This window comes from Miniopterus schreibersii, assembly GCF_964146895.1.
Source record: "Miniopterus schreibersii genome assembly, chromosome: 5".
NCBI lineage: Eukaryota > Metazoa > Chordata > Mammalia > Chiroptera > Miniopteridae > Miniopterus > Miniopterus schreibersii.
In genome coordinates, this window is record NC_138106.1 from 35125443 (window position 1) to 35141566 (window position 16124).

Sequence of the window (16124 nt, forward strand, 5' to 3'; positions counted from 1 at the left end):
TACTTCTAATAGCCAAAAAAAATGGGAACACCCAAATGTCCATCAGCTGATGAATGGATTAAACAATGTGTCATATCCATATAATGGACTATTTGGCCACTGAAAGAAATGAAGTACTGGTATATCCTACATCATGGATGAACCTTGAAAAGAATATGCTAAGTGCAAGAAGCTAGTCAAAAAAAGGCCACAGAGTCTATTCATATGAAAGATCCAAAATAAGCAAATTCATAGTGGTTGCCATAGCCTGGAGGAATGAGGGAAAGGGTAGTGTCTTCTAATGGATATGAGATTCCTTTGGGTGTGATGAAATGTTCTAGAATTAAATACTAAAAATAATTACACAACTCTTTGAATTCAGTAAAAATTACTAAATTATTATTTTTAAAAGTGAATTTTATTTGTAATTGATTTTTGGTAAAGGGGCCCTCAGTTTTATTTCAATGACTTCTTGATTCCCCATTTGTTACTTTTGTTTAATTTTTCTCCTTAATTTTTCTGTTTTAGAAAGGGCTAAGAACTCTGTGCATGGCCTATAGACATTTGACATCTAAAGAGTATGAGGTAATAGATAGACGCCTATTTGAAGCCAGGACTGCCTTGCAACAACGGGAAGAGAAATTGGCAAATGCCTTCCAATTCATAGAGAAAGACCTGATATTACTTGGAGCTACTGCAGTAGAAGACAAGTAAGTATCTGATAAATAGGCAATATCTTTTTTCTCTCACAAGAATTTTTTTTAGCCAAATATTTCTAATTTATGACATATATTTCATTTGTTAATGTCCTATAATAAAATCAAAATCAAGAGTTAAAGCCTTTTTCCCAGTTAATATGTATACTTTTTCTTCTAGCCAGGTATCTGAAATAGTTGAAAGAATCCAGCTATAATTTTGGCCATAGACTTAAATTTTTAGGATACTCTGCAGTGTGTGCCATACAAAGACTTAAGCACCTGCTTAGTTCTCTAACCTCACCACCCATCATTGCATCCTTCCACTTTATACTTCAGTAGTACCAAGCTGTCTGTAGTTCTCCTCTGAACAACAACTGTAGTTAAAACTATTCTATTTTTTGGCTTTGTTCCTCCACAAGGCTATGCCTTCTGTCTGATTGTTCTTCCCTTACCCATTTGCGAATACTTAATTATAAAGTATAGTTAAGATATTGCCCCAATCCAGTAAGACCTTTCCTTACTTCTAACAGTATTTTAAAAGCTCTTTTTGTGAAATCTCCATGTTTTGTAGGTCTGTGTTGTCCTTATGGCTGTATAGTATAATTATTTGTTTAAAGACTTTTCTCTGTTAGCCTGTGAATTCCTTGTCTTTGTTCATTCTTTGTCTTTGTTCCCAACATCATTCTCAATGTGTGTTTCAGTTTCTTGAGTTAAATTGAAATCTATGAATTAAGTTGAATTCTACAAATTAATTATATATTTTTCTCTACCACTTAGATCTATGAGTGTTTGCATTTTTTTAAAATCTAGGTTTTCATTTACTTTTCAGTTGTCCTCATGAAATTTCTGAGACTCAACTGAGGTTATGTAGTCCTTTATTTTCCACAGTCTAATTTTTGAACTGCTGATAGGAGAGATTTCCTTATCAAAAAAAGGAAAATCTTATAATTTGAAGTTTAAGACTTTCTAATAAAATAGTTTATGTAGGCCATATACTTAATTTGGTTCTATAAAAATCAACTTTGAAAATATACTCCTAAAATACGAGGTTGTAGATTTTATGTTAACCAGATGATCACTGATTTGGTTGTTCTTGTTCCATGGGAACAATTTGGGAAACAATTTGTTATTTTACTGAGCTGAATGTTACTATAATATTTCTAGGTCAAGAAGTCCAGAATTTACCTTACTTATACTCTGTGATTTTTACTTAAAAGACAGTCAGAAAAGTATTTGAACTGTTAATTTTGTTTCTTTTATTTTCAGACTGCAAGATAAAGTTCGAGAAACTATCGAAGCATTGAGAATGGCTGGTATCAAAGTATGGGTACTTACTGGAGATAAACATGAAACAGCTGTTAGTGTGAGTTTATCATGTGGACATTTTCACAGAACCATGAATATCCTTGAACTTATAAACCAGAAATCAGACAGCGAATGTGCTGAACAGTTGAGGCAGCTTGCCAGAAGGTAAGAATATAATTATCTGGGTCATAGAGTTGACGGGTAAGCAGACTATGGCCCACTTTATAGCCCATGAACTCAAAATAATTTTTATATTGTTTGATGGATGAAAAAAAAATCCAAAGAATAATATTTCATGTTGTGAAAATTATATGAAATTCATATTTTGGTGCCTCTGAATAAAGTTTTATTGGAACACAGCCACATTCATTTATTTACATATCAGTGAAGGCTTTTGCGCTGTAGCAGCACAGCTGAGTAGTTGTAACAGAGACCTTATGAAGCACTTTTATCATTTCTCACTGCTGCTTGATACACTTCAAGTCACAGTGATAATTATAACTCCATACATATTGTTGTGTGACATTTTACTTTTTTTTTTTCCTCAACCCTCACCCAAGGATATGTGTGTTTCCATTGATTTTTAGAGGGGGTCAGTGAGAGAGAGAGACAGACAGACACATCATTGTGAGAGAAACATCAGTCAGTTGCCTCCCATACATTCGAACCCGAAACCTAGGTATGTGCCCTGACTGGGAATTGAACCCACAGCCTTTCGGTGTACAGAACAACACTCCAACCAACTGAGCCCCCCGGCCAGGGCTTACTATATTTTAATTCTCATCATCTCCAAACAAGAAAAATGGACTTTTAATATCACACTTTTAAAGCACAGTAGAGTGTTGATTATTTTATCAAATTAGATGCAGCACAATACTACTTTGAGTGCTGGCCTTCAACAACATATTAAAGTGTCACTGAAAAATAGATACCCTGCTTGCACCAGAATGGAAATCTGTGTACTACTTCTTTTACCAAGAAAATCTTTATGAATGGGGAATAGGGAGAAACACAAAATAGTGTGCTCAGAACAGTTATGATTCCTTCATTCCTTTGCTTCCTACTTATACATAATTTAGCTCAAGAATTTCCCCGAATATTTTTTATTTAATTTTTTTAAATTAAGATTTACTAAATATAACTAATAACGATTTTATTTTTGTAAGACTGTATACTCACAATTTGGGATAATACATACTCAGGTATATGTTACAATTCACATTTAGAAAATATAGTTACTGTATCTATGGATCAGTTCATTGTAAAATTGAATGTTATCTCTTTTACACCATATCAGTCATACTCAGTTCTACTTAATCTTAACTTCAGATAATACAATTTAGTTTGTTTCCTGACATATTAGTTTTGTGTGTTTTTTGTTTTGTTTTGATCTTCACCCGAGGACATTTTTTCCATTGCTTTTCAGAGAGAGAGAGAGAGAAACAATCGATGTGAGAGAGACACATCAATTGGTTGCCTCCCCAACTCACCCCACCAGGGCTGGGGATTGATCCTGCAACCAAGGTACGTGCCCCTGGCTGGAATTGAACCTGGGACCCTTCAGTCCTAGGGCCTACGCTTTAAACACTGAGCCAGACTGGCTAGGGGGACATATCAGTTTTGTAATAGTAAAGTCTGTAGATGAATGGTCCATCTTTCAGTAAGAACCTTGTTTACTAAATGATTGTAAATTAATATGACTTTAAAGTATTTACAGAGGATATAATTATTTCTGTTTTAGAATTACAGAGGATCATGTGATTCAGCATGGGCTGGTGGTGGATGGCACCAGTCTATCTCTTGCACTCAGGGAGCATGAAAAACTATTTATGGATGTTTGCAGAAATTGTTCAGCTGTATTGTGCTGTCGTATGGCACCACTGCAGAAAGCCAAGGTATGTTTGGGTTATAAAAAGTTCCATAAAGATACATAGATCTAAAAGTATTCTTTAAGGTTAATGACTTAACTAGTTCCATTTGGTGGCACGCAGTGTATGAATCTTACTAGGAGTCAGTCATTTCTCATATTACGAATTTTAACCATGGAATTTTCAGAGTGAATATAAAAGTTTCAACTATTATAATAACCTAGAAAGTCTGTGATGGGTAGCAATTTGTGATTTTCAGGAGACACAAATTTTAAATGTAATAACTAAAGTTTCCCAAGTTACTTCCTTACCTACTGAGGGAGCCTGTAAGACTTCAGTTCACATGCACCTTCAGGTGGTTCTGTTAATCTCTGCTTATTCTTGCATTCTCGTGAAGTGATAATTCTCTTCATTAAAAATGGCTATTAAGTAATAAATAGAACTTTAGTGAGAAGTTGAAAAGCCAATTAACTTGTGATATAAAGTTATATACAGAAAATATTTAAATTTCAGCTGTGATTCAAGTGAAAGCCTATACAAATATTTTTTATAACTCCAAATTTATAATTTGAGGTCTTAGACAGTATCCTTTACAAACAGTATCCTTTGAAATGGACATCTAAACACTGATTTTTTTCACATATAGGTCTAATAAATTAGACATTCAGTATTTTTTGGCTTCATGGAATTTTCTTACGATGCCTGTGTTATTAGAATTCATGTCCCATCAGTCTATGGAGACTAAAACTGGAGACCAAACAGAGCTAATGCCTAGGTTCTTTATAAAGGTACATTCAAGAATTTCAAAGAAACATTTTTTAAAATTTCATTGAATTTAATTTTGATTGCTTTTTAAAATTTTTTAATTTTATTACATGAGGAAATAATTCTCTTTATATCAAATGAAAATAATTTCTTAAGAAAAAAATTTTGCCTGACAAAGTTCAAATAGGTGTAATTTTTTTTTAAAATATATCTTTATTGATTTCAGAGAGAGGAAAGGAGAGGGAGAGAGAGAGATAGAAACATCAATGATGAGAAAGTCAGTGGTCGAGCCCACAACCCAGGCATGTGCCCTGACTGAGAATCGAACCCCGATCGCCTGGATCCTATGTCGACGCTCAACCACTGAGCCATGCCCAGCCGGGCTAGGTGTAATTATTTTTTACACAGTTATTATTTAAGCTTTTTACAAATTTAAGCTGTATTTAAAGATTCTTGCTTCCCATAATAAAATCCAAGATAATACTGTTTTGCAATGTCATTTCTGAAAGACATTTCTAGCACCCTAGTAGAGACATCCCTCAAAGAATGAACCCCAGAGCATATTATTATCTAACATAAAATAATTTTTTTCTACTTCCTTCAACAGAGTCATTTCTTAAAAATGAGTTTACATATAAATATAAGAAAGTTGAAATTTTATCGTAAGTAATTATAGTTGTATGTTTTTCAGGTAATACGACTGATAAAAATCTCACCTGAGAAACCTATAACATTGGCTGTTGGTGATGGTGCTAATGATGTAAGCATGATACAAGAAGCGCATGTTGGCATAGGTGATTGATTTTATTTCTCCCCTGAGCTTTTAATGTTGGTATAATTATTTGGGGATTTTGAATTTTCCTTTTGTAGACTAAAGTGCAATATCAAATACATGAATGAAAACTAAATGAAACATGGTAATATATAACAGTGTATCCCCATCAGAAGCCTATTATAATTAGCCCAGTATTACAAATATTTTAATTCCAAATTTTCAAGGACATGAATACCATAACAAAGTAACTTTATTTTTACATGTCCTTTTATACCTTTTAAAGTACTTTCATACATTATTTTATACCTTTTAAACTCTAAATTTGTGATTTACATAATTGCATTCATGGTTTTAAATTCTTGTTTTAGAATGTTATTGTTATTTATTTGTCAATATAAAGATTCTGCAACTCATTTTAAAGACAATTTTAGAGACAGAAAATCATACCAAACTGTAATAAAATATAGAATTCCAAATAGTCTTCTGATTTAATAACCTTTATCCTAATTTTTTTCTTTTTTTGCCTAGAATTTTTATTGGATTCAGAACACTAATATATTATTTATATTTAAATTATCAATCATTTCCTATTTAAACCATAATCTGACTTGTTTTTCTCAATAACTATATTATACAAATACAAAAATAAAGAGAAAAATACGGTTCTTCATTAAAGGATAAATTTTTAGAGTTAGAAAAGAGTTTAGCTAGTCCTGTTTTGGAGTCATCTGTGTAATATCCTGTGAGGAATAGTTATTGGGTCTAATGTTTCTACTGTATCTCTCAAATCAACTCTTGAGGATAATTAAATCATTTTGAAAACTTAATTTTCTTTCCAGTTTGTATATTGTTGTTTCCCATAAATCTTCCTAAAATATTCGATATCTTCCTATACCATATATTAAAGCATAAAAAGTTACAGTATTTATAACAGTTTGAGTCTAGTATAGGTAACAGAAATACCAGTGTATAGAATAGATTTAAATATAAGTAGGGAAACAAAGTACTTGATTAAAAATACTGATAGAACTTGTTAAAGACCATAAAAAGTAATAAAAGAAAAATTTAATGAATAATCCTGCATTTTGAGATATAAAAGGGCCTTTTTCAGTACAAAACCAAACGAAGCAAGGGAAAGATCAGTATGTGTGGCAGAAGTAAATACTGCCCCCAAACAATTTTAGAGACAGATTAGTAAAGAATATTTGCAAAATAGATGACAAAGTCTTAATATTTCTAGTATGTGAAGTCTTAAAAAATTAAGGAGAATAAAGAAAAACATTATAATAGAAATATGAAGAATGTGAACCATCAGTTGTCACAAAAGGAGAAATCTAAAATGAATATTAAATGCATGAATAAAAGTATTCAGTCTTACTAATAATCAAAATAATGCAAGTTTAAATTGCCTGTCAGAGTGATAAAAATTACAAAGATTGGTAAAATTTGGAATTGGTGAAGGTGCAGATTAATAAATGCTCTTATTCAATATTAATGGGAGTCAAAATTGTAAATGTTTGCCTGTTGACCTGGCAATCAAGCATCTGGAACTTCTTTGAAGAAAATATGTGAATATGTTGAGAAAGACATACTTTATAAACAGTGTCCATAGTAGTATATTAAGGAACAAAAGTTGCTTACAAAACAATTCCATTTTTATACACTTGTATGTATTAAATAAACACACATACACAATATGTGGAAGGAAAAATTCTAAAAGGATATATGACAAAAATAGTGGGGGTTTTCTAGGTGCTATGAATATAGTTGATTGTCTTTACCTATATACTTTGAAACATTTTGATCCTTTTATGACAAAAATTAAAAATTTTAATTTTGAAACATAGTTTTTCAAAGCTGCTTCCAGATTTTAAAAGTTAATTTGGCAGTAACTCTTTTGAAACCTAAAAGATTATTATAACCTAAAAAGTGTACTCATATTTATCAGATAAAATTATGTACTGTTTTCGGATGATATTGTACTTTTCTTTAAAAGCACATTTTGTTTGAGTTATGCATAAAAATTTTAAAGCAGTCAAACATGCTTGTTTTTGGTAGGTTCAAATTACTCAGTTTGGATATTTTTTATGTTCAGTGAAGTTAAAGCTGTTTTATAGCATCCTCTCCATGAGAAATCTGTTAACTAGTACTTTGAGCTTATTGTAATTTATGTTCTTATTACATCCTGGACTTTCAGTATTATTTTTATATTAATTTTATATTATGTTCTAAACCTTTGAAAATTGATGTTACATGCCTGGTATATATTGTAGCTTTATATTAATTACCTATTGATTTAGAACCGGAATCTGTTATCTGCTATATATTAGGATATGGCGATCCTAAGTCCAAGTTCAACTGCTATAATTAACATATTCACAGATACATCACGAAAATTATACTTACCAATTATCAATGAATTTGCCTTTTTGTCCCCTTTATTATAGGAATCATGGGTAAAGAAGGAAGACAAGCTGCAAGAAACAGTGACTATGCAATAGCTAGATTTAAATTTCTCTCCAAGTTGCTCTTTGTTCATGGTCATTTTTATTATATTAGAATAGCTACCCTTGTACAGTATTTTTTTTATAAGGTAAGTTTCATGGAGATATTTTAGAATCAGTTATTGATAGTAATTTGAGGCTTCAATTTAAGGACTGCTTTATTATGATACAAATTATTCTTAGAAACTGTTTCCATAAGTAAAAATAACAGTTTATGGAATGTACTTTTATTATTAGTCATGAATCTAATGTGTACTGACAGAAAGCAAATCAGGGATTGCCTGATCCCAAGGGCGCAGGTTACAGAATTGACTAGAGAACTTTGCATGATAGAAGTTATCTAGTTTGTGGTGGTGATTACAAAGGTGTATAAATTTTTCAAAACACATAAAACAATTTACACTTAAAATTGATACATTTTATTCTATGCAAATTAGAACTCAATTTTATGTCTTTGATGTTATTTTAGTTTGAATCAGTAATAAGTTTAATTTAACTTCAATATGATGGTTTCAAGCAGAGGTTCTAAATCCTTTTGTGCCACGAATGACCATTTGGTAGTCTAGTGAGATGTATAAATTACTCAGTATAGGGCTTTTAAATGCATAAAATAAAATACATAGGATTACAGAGAAACTAATTATGTTGAAGTACTGCTCTGTCTCTTGACCCTTTTGAGGAAGGTGGGATTCTGGGGAGCTCATGTAAAGAGCCGCTGAGTACCAAAACATTTAATACACCAGCATGTCCTATATTGTATATATACCTATAATTAATAGCTGCAAGCCAATGAAAGAACACAGGTAGATTGCATATTGCTAATAAATGATGGTGACAGTTTTTCTTTCTAGCTGCTTATTATAGCTTTGCTCTGACATAAGTATATTGAAATCAAAAGATGTGTGGTAGTTCCACTTACTTCATTTTAGATATTTTAGCATTATAAAGCTACTGATAGCCCTAAAGTTGAAGTAAAACTTGTTGTACTGTATATGAAAAGTATTGAATAATAATTGGAAAGTGTAAATTCAAAATTATGGTATTGCTTGGTAATGATACGAGTCAAGGGTATTTTATTCTGACATTTGCAGTGCTGAGTAGAATATTTTCAGACATTTTCTAGTAAAATGGGAGTTCTGTTTTCCCATTTTATATGGACAAATTCTTATGGGCAGATTTTCTGTTTTCTATATCAGCTGAAATTGTGTTTCTGGACTCATTAACCATTTAAAAAAATTTTTCTTTTAGACCTAAATATTTTAATTATTTCCATTTAATCTTGTTTTTCAGAATGTGTGCTTTATCACACCCCAGTTTTTATATCAGTTCTACTGTTTGTTTTCTCAACAAGTAAGTAAATAGAAGCTTTTGTTTTATACTTTTAGAATAAAGTATGTGTGTTCGGTGTTTGATAGATCCTTGGAGGGAATTTTTTGTAGTCCTGCTGATAATTAGATAAAATTTTCTAATTAGCATATTTAATCAGTATAACATTCATAATATTTATTTATTCTGATTTTAGTTTGAAGTGGGTGTTAAATATATTTTAATTCTGGATTTTTTTAATGGATTTAACTTTTAACAGCTTAAGAGAGAATTTTATAACTTTTTTCAACTTATGTGTAATATTTCTATAAAATCCATATCAAGCCAGGCCAGAAAACTATTGTGAGACTACCTCTTTTTTTTTTCACTCATAAAATTTTTTTAGATTTGGAAGGAACCTTAGTGTTAGACACCAGGGATGACATACAGGTTTTAATCTCAGAAGCTAACGCAATAATTGGTCGGGACTACTAGGAGTGCTATATTGAAAGGAATTCTGCAACTATAGTCTCAGAGGGAAACCCTGTTCTTGATTAGCAGTAGCTATAATGAGCACATGTATACACATATCACATATTTCCCATTCCTGACCTACTCTATCTTACATTATAAAAAAGGAAATTGAAATACATAGAGACTCAGTAACTCGCCCAAGATCTCACAGCTAAGTTAATAACTAAACCATACTTGGACATAACTGCTTCTGACTGACTGAGCACCCTCTTCACATACCACACTATACATCTCTAATTGATCAAGACATTTGTTCAAATTTATTGAAATAACAAGAGCTTAATTATTTTAGGTTTTTCTTGAGTTTTATTCTATCCTTGCTCACTGTTTTCTCCTCTGTTTACAATCTGTAACTTCATATTCTAAATATCTGCTTAGGCGTTGATTGCCTATAACAGTGTTTGCTTGCTTGAATGGAATAAAGAATAAAGAGCATATGACAAGGAGAGCTAACTTATTTTGATTAAGTTTTCAAGGAGTTTACAGTATAATTAAAGATAGAGTATTAATAAAAACAGAATGTGAAGCATAGACAGAGTACCAAGGAAACTAGTACCAACAGTAGCACGTATGACTGTTTAGAAGAGGAAGTTATCATAAATGTGTGAAGTTTCATGAATCATGCTTTAAAGGAAGTGTAGGACTTGGATGCAAACACAGAACCATGAAAGCAAAACTTAATGTGTAGCATATCAAAGGAATAGTGAAAAATCTGGAAGCATATAAGAGAATTGTGTAAAATTACATCACAGTGACCGAATTGTGGAGAATCTTGAAATGTAGATCCAATTCACTATACTTCCAGTATTATTTGACATAACAAAACATTCTAATTCCCACAAAGAATATAAATCTGTGAACATTATATGTGTATGCTTATGTCAAAAACAAATTGAGATTATTAAAATGGATTTTTGTATAAATTGAAAAAACTACATAATTTTATGCTTATTTTTAATATTCTTCTGTTTTTCTATGCATAAGTAATAATAATACATAGTTTGGAGTCTCAAAATTTCTACCAATTTCTCTTTCTAGACATTGTATGACAGCGTGTACCTGACTTTGTACAATATTTGTTTTACTTCTCTGCCTATTCTGATATATAGTCTACTGGAACAGCATATAGACCCTCATGTATTACAGAACAAGCCCACCCTCTATCGGTAAGAATTTTCCAGTATTAAATGTCCATAACATTTCTGATTGCAAGTAGTATATTATATAGTTATCCGTTTTTAAAAGTACTTTAAAAATAAGCAAATATATTAGGTAGTGTATGATTTATAATTGTTGAATACAATAATGTTTCCACTGTTTTTAGGAATGAACACTTTCATCCTAGTAATGCATTGGGCAATTGTATAATTTGGATTTACTCTTGTAAACTGGTAATATTCCATTTCATGTACACAAATGAAGTTATTCAGTAATTCGTTGTCTCTAGAGTTTCTAAAAAATTAGTTTATGTCCTGGCATTGCCAAATTTATGAGTAGTAATCAATGTAAAATGTAGGGTTAGGGACATTAATTCTTGTCTCATATTTTCTGCTTTAGTCCTGGTTCCACAGAACCAAGTAATCACAAAGATGTAGAACCATTCCTCAGGATCAGTTTATGATTTCCACATTAACCTGACCTCCACTCTTATAGAGGTATTCAGTTATCCAGCAATGGCAATAACTTAACCTTGATTTCCGAGGATATCTAGGACTGGGCTTGACCCAAGATTGGCAAAGACTGTTCTTCTCATGATAGCTATTGATGGAAATGATGTTGATTGGGAGCCTCAGTGCTGAACCTAACTCAAATGGTTCCACTAAAAAGAATAATCATGGAAGAGTAACTGAATGTTTATACCAGAATATAATACAGATAAATCAACTTTTCCAATTAAACTAAAGCATTATGCCTATATCATTTTTTTATCAAATGAGAAAATAAATTTGAATGTAGTATGTGAACTATAAATTGTTACACAGGAGTATGATATTATTACAAGTAGCGGTTTGTAAATTGGTGGTTATTCTTTCTGCCAGTATTTTCAGATAATTTTTAAAAATCTATCTGTTTTATAATTATGAAATTGTAATGATTATTAAGTAGGTAAAAAATGAGTCCTAATATGTTCCTTTTTCTCCTCTTTTTTAAAAAATTTACAGAGATATTAGTAAAAACCGTCAACTAAGCATTAAAACTTTTCTTTATTGGACCATCCTGGGTTTCAGTCATGCCTTTATTTTCTTTTTTGGATCCTATTTTCTAATGGGGAAAGATATATCTCTGCTTGGAAATGGCCAGGTAAAATATATATTTTTTTGTAATTGTTAATGGTTTGATTTAATTTGGTTTTTGATAACTTTCTGTTATAAAACATAAAAGTGAAGTTCAATTTAAATTATAAAATTGCAGATATTAAATTAAAATTCAATTATAAAAAGGTTTTAACCTTTTTTATTTAATAAAATTTTATACAAATCAAAATTAAAACAAAAAGGAAATACAATGTAATCTTAATATGAAACTCAAGGTACAGGGCAGTTTTACCATTCAAAAATGAATTAATACAAGGGTGTATGTTCATGTCCCTGCATGCTTTTCACTTCAGAATTGTTTTTAATAATAGCTACTGTTTTTTAGTGCTTGCTTTTGTGCTAAGTGCTTTACGTGCCCCATATCCATTAATCCTCACAATAACCCCTTTGGAGAGAGATTATGACCCACCATTTTTAGATGAGAAATGAGGATTTGGTGTTAAGTTTTTTACTTTTAATTGCATGAATTATTTTTTTGGTATGCTTAGGAAGCACTACAGAGTTTTTTCCCCTTCCTGATGTCTGTTCTCCACACAGCAGCTCACATGATCTTTTAAAAATGAAAATATGATCATCTGTCTAATCTGCTCGAAATCATCTAGTGTTCCTACTATAAGCCACACTGATTTTCTTGTTACTTAAGCATACCAATTTGTTCCTACCTTAGGACCTCTGCACTTCCTGTTTCTCTACTTAGATGCTTTTCTCTCACATGGTCCTATGACTGACTCCCTTATTCATTCAGGTCGGCTGAAACATCACTGGCTCAGGAAGGCCTTTCCAGCACATTCCTGTAAAAACCCATCTCTCTCACCTTTTGTCACTTACTGGCCCCTTACTGTACACTTACTTTTCTTCATAGCACTAATCTCTCCCTCAAGGTTTATTTATCTGTCTCCTCCAATAGGTGTAAGCTCTATGAGGTCAGCAACTTTATCTTATCATTGCTTTATCCCCAAGGCCTAGAATGGTACGTGGCATGTAATAGATGCTCAGTTACTATTTGCAGAGTATACAAATGAATAATGAATGATCCTTTTTAATTTGGAATACAAGTTTGACTTTATTAGTTAGGTAACAAATTCAGTTAGAAGAAGTAATCCAGAAAACAGGCAGATTAGTGATTGAAAGTGTTTTGAGCATGTCTCATCTGAGCTGGGGCAGAGCTGGGGTTAGTATAGTTTAAACATACACATTTTGTCAGGCCTTCTTTAAGATTAAAAAAAACACCATACAATTGCCCTGGCCAGTGTTGCTAACTGGTTAGAGCAGCAGCCCTCGCATCCAAGGGTCAAGGGTTTAATTCCCGGTCAAGGGCACGTACCTGGGTTGCAGGTTCGATCCCCAGCCTCAGTTGGAGCATCTGTGGGAGGCAACCAACCCATGTGTCTGTCTCTGTCTCTGTCTCTCTCTCTCTCTCTCTCTCTCTCTCTCTCTCCCCCCCTTTCCCCTCCCTCTTCCCCTCCTTCTCTCCCTTCCTCCCTTCTACTCTCTTTAAAAATCAATAGAAATAATATCCTCAGGTGAGGATTAACAAAAAAAACATACAACTGTAAGTACAAGCTTAAGTATACAAGAAAATAACTGAGTGATATAAATAGGTCCCACTTAACCGAAGCCGGTATAATAAGCCCAACTCAGCTTCTTTTAGCCAGATCCCCAAAATATCCTCTGCCACTCACTTCATCACCAACCCAAAGGGAAGTCAGATTGGAAACAGACAGTAGTCTTAACTAATCAATTGCAGTTATAAAACATTATTTTTGCTGATTTTACACACACACACGACCATGTGAATGTGTTCCTACAGCTCCCTCTTTGAATGCAAGAGGAAGCCCTAAATAAGCTCTGCTTCTAAGAAAGATTCCATGTAACTAGCCCCAATCTGGGTCCTGTAGAACCAGATACTGAGGGGTGGGTGATAAGACATGTGCAGTTGTTACCACATCCAGGCACAAGTTCCCTGCCTGCATCTAATACCTGTCCATATAGCCCTGAAAGAGGAGACTGGCACTCTTCCCAGAGCTGAGTTGAGTGAGACCCACTGATTTTCAGTATTTCCAGGTTATTTCTAGAGATGATAAAAGCAGAAAAAGAAGGAGGGGCTCAATATGCCTTTTTTCATTCTTCTGACAAATTCCTCAAATACCCTTAAATAAAAAAACATTAATTGATATTTTATTGTTGACGATAACTTACTGATTGCTTTTTATCTATCAGGCACCCTGTCTTTTTGCATACCGTAATTCTTATAAAAACCTATAAGATTTTCCCCACTTTACAAATGAAAAAAGTGAGATACAGAGATGTTAAGTAATTTGTCAAGTAAATGCTAATTGTTAGAAATCTGTGATAATAAAACAGCCTCTTAAATGATTTTTAAACCAGCGGTAAAGACTATGACTACTTTATGAACTGAGTTAACATAAACTTCTGATTGTGTTCTTATTGTGGAACTTAATAAACTGTGTAAGTTTTTGCTGTGAAGCCCAGGGGAGTACCTTCTGACTAGTATTAACACCATTTTTATAAGGAATCCTTTGAGGAGTAATTCTGTTGACCATTAACTTTCAGATATTGGTTGTGTAATTTTGTTTTTCCTGCTCTGCCTATGCTGTGTCCAGAAATACAGTGGCAAGTTACTTGCTGTATCTTCTGGTTGGAAGGGTTGCAAAAAATAACTGTGATTGAACAGGGTTTTGTTATTTTTACTGTGGGACAGGAATAAAGCACTATATCATTCTAAATAAAAACAATCTGTGCCACACAATTCCAAACCCATCTTGGGTTTCCAGTCTGATAGTGTTATGCAGTGGATAATAATAATGAACATAGTAATGCTTATAGTATTTCTTCTCATACTCCTTTAACTTTACTAATCTAGTCACAGATTTCAGTTGTAACTGGCTAAAATAATGCAAGTGATTTTTAGTAAAGAATGATGTTACTTTCTGCCTTATCTCTGACTTAGCATCATGGTGACACATAATGCAATAAGGGTTTATTCTTTCTCTTTAGATGTTTGGAAACTGGACATTTGGCACCTTGGTCTTCACAGTCATGGTTATTACCGTCACAGTAAAGGTATAGTACAGAAATTAGACACATGAACACATTTTGTATCTGTATAATTCATGGTTAAATTTCTTTAGCTATAGATGGATATTTTTCCCTTTTCCTACTTTAGTCATACTGATTGCTATTTAATAATTCATTTTCATTTTCATCAAAAATCTTTTTTAAGTTCATTATTTCAGAAAGCCTCTTGTTGATTTTTATGGTTAAATAAAGGTTAACACCTTCCTGGCCGGTGTGGTTCAGCAGTTGCGCATCGACCTATGATCCAGGAGATGGCAGTTCGATTCCTGGACAGGGCACATGCCCAGGTTGCGGGCTTGATCACCAGTCAGGGATGTGCAGGAGGCAGCCGATCAGTGACCCTCTCATCATTGATGTTTCTCTCTCTCTCCCTCTCCCTTCCTCTCTGAAATCAATAAAGACATATTTTTAAAAAAAACATTAACTCCACAGTTACTCATCTCTGAAATTTTGCATCTCTGTATGTAATGTAAGACAACACAGGTTGTTTCAGGCAATAAAGTTGAAAATAAAGTACTCATGAAATTTCAATGCTTTTTACCCTAGAGATTAAAATAAAGACTTATTTTATATTAAGGATTTAAAAAAATTTTTTTTTTTTTTAGATGGCTTTGGAAACTCATTTTTGGACCTGGATCAATCATCTTGTTACCTGGGGATCTATTATATTCTATTTTGTATTTTCTTTGTTTTATGGAGGGATTCTCTGGTGAGTGACTATATTATGTTTTAATTATATTGATTCTGCTCATAAATACAGGGGTGGGCAAACGTAGGAGTTATTAGTATGGAAAATAATACAATAATTAATAATGGAAGAATAAACTGTTTTGTGTATACTCACAACTGTAAACCTACTTTTGCCCCACTCTTGTATTTATTGTGATAGATTTTATTATGAACAAATAATTTTGAGATACTATCCTGATAATAAGCATACGTCTTTCAGTTGCTCTTACTGATATAGAGTGAAAAAG

At 32.5% G+C, this 16124-nt stretch overlaps 1 protein-coding gene across 3 annotated transcripts in view; it reads left to right on the forward strand.

Moving 5' to 3' along the window:
- ATP11B (ATPase phospholipid transporting 11B (putative)) overlaps positions 1-16124 on the forward strand; it is a 91241-nt gene that overhangs the window by 53033 nt on the left and 22084 nt on the right. For all 3 annotated transcript variants that reach the window (XM_081137812.1, XM_081137813.1, XM_081137814.1), the window contains 10 exons: positions 508-689; positions 1944-2147; positions 3724-3877; positions 5307-5409; positions 7838-7983; positions 9185-9244; positions 10772-10899; positions 11896-12034; positions 15067-15132; positions 15753-15856. In XM_081137812.1, coding sequence (XP_080993938.1) covers positions 508-689; positions 1944-2147; positions 3724-3877; positions 5307-5409; positions 7838-7983; positions 9185-9244; positions 10772-10899; positions 11896-12034; positions 15067-15132; positions 15753-15856 — 1286 coding nt within the window. The remainder of the gene's footprint in view (positions 1-507; positions 690-1943; positions 2148-3723; positions 3878-5306; positions 5410-7837; positions 7984-9184; positions 9245-10771; positions 10900-11895; positions 12035-15066; positions 15133-15752; positions 15857-16124) is intronic.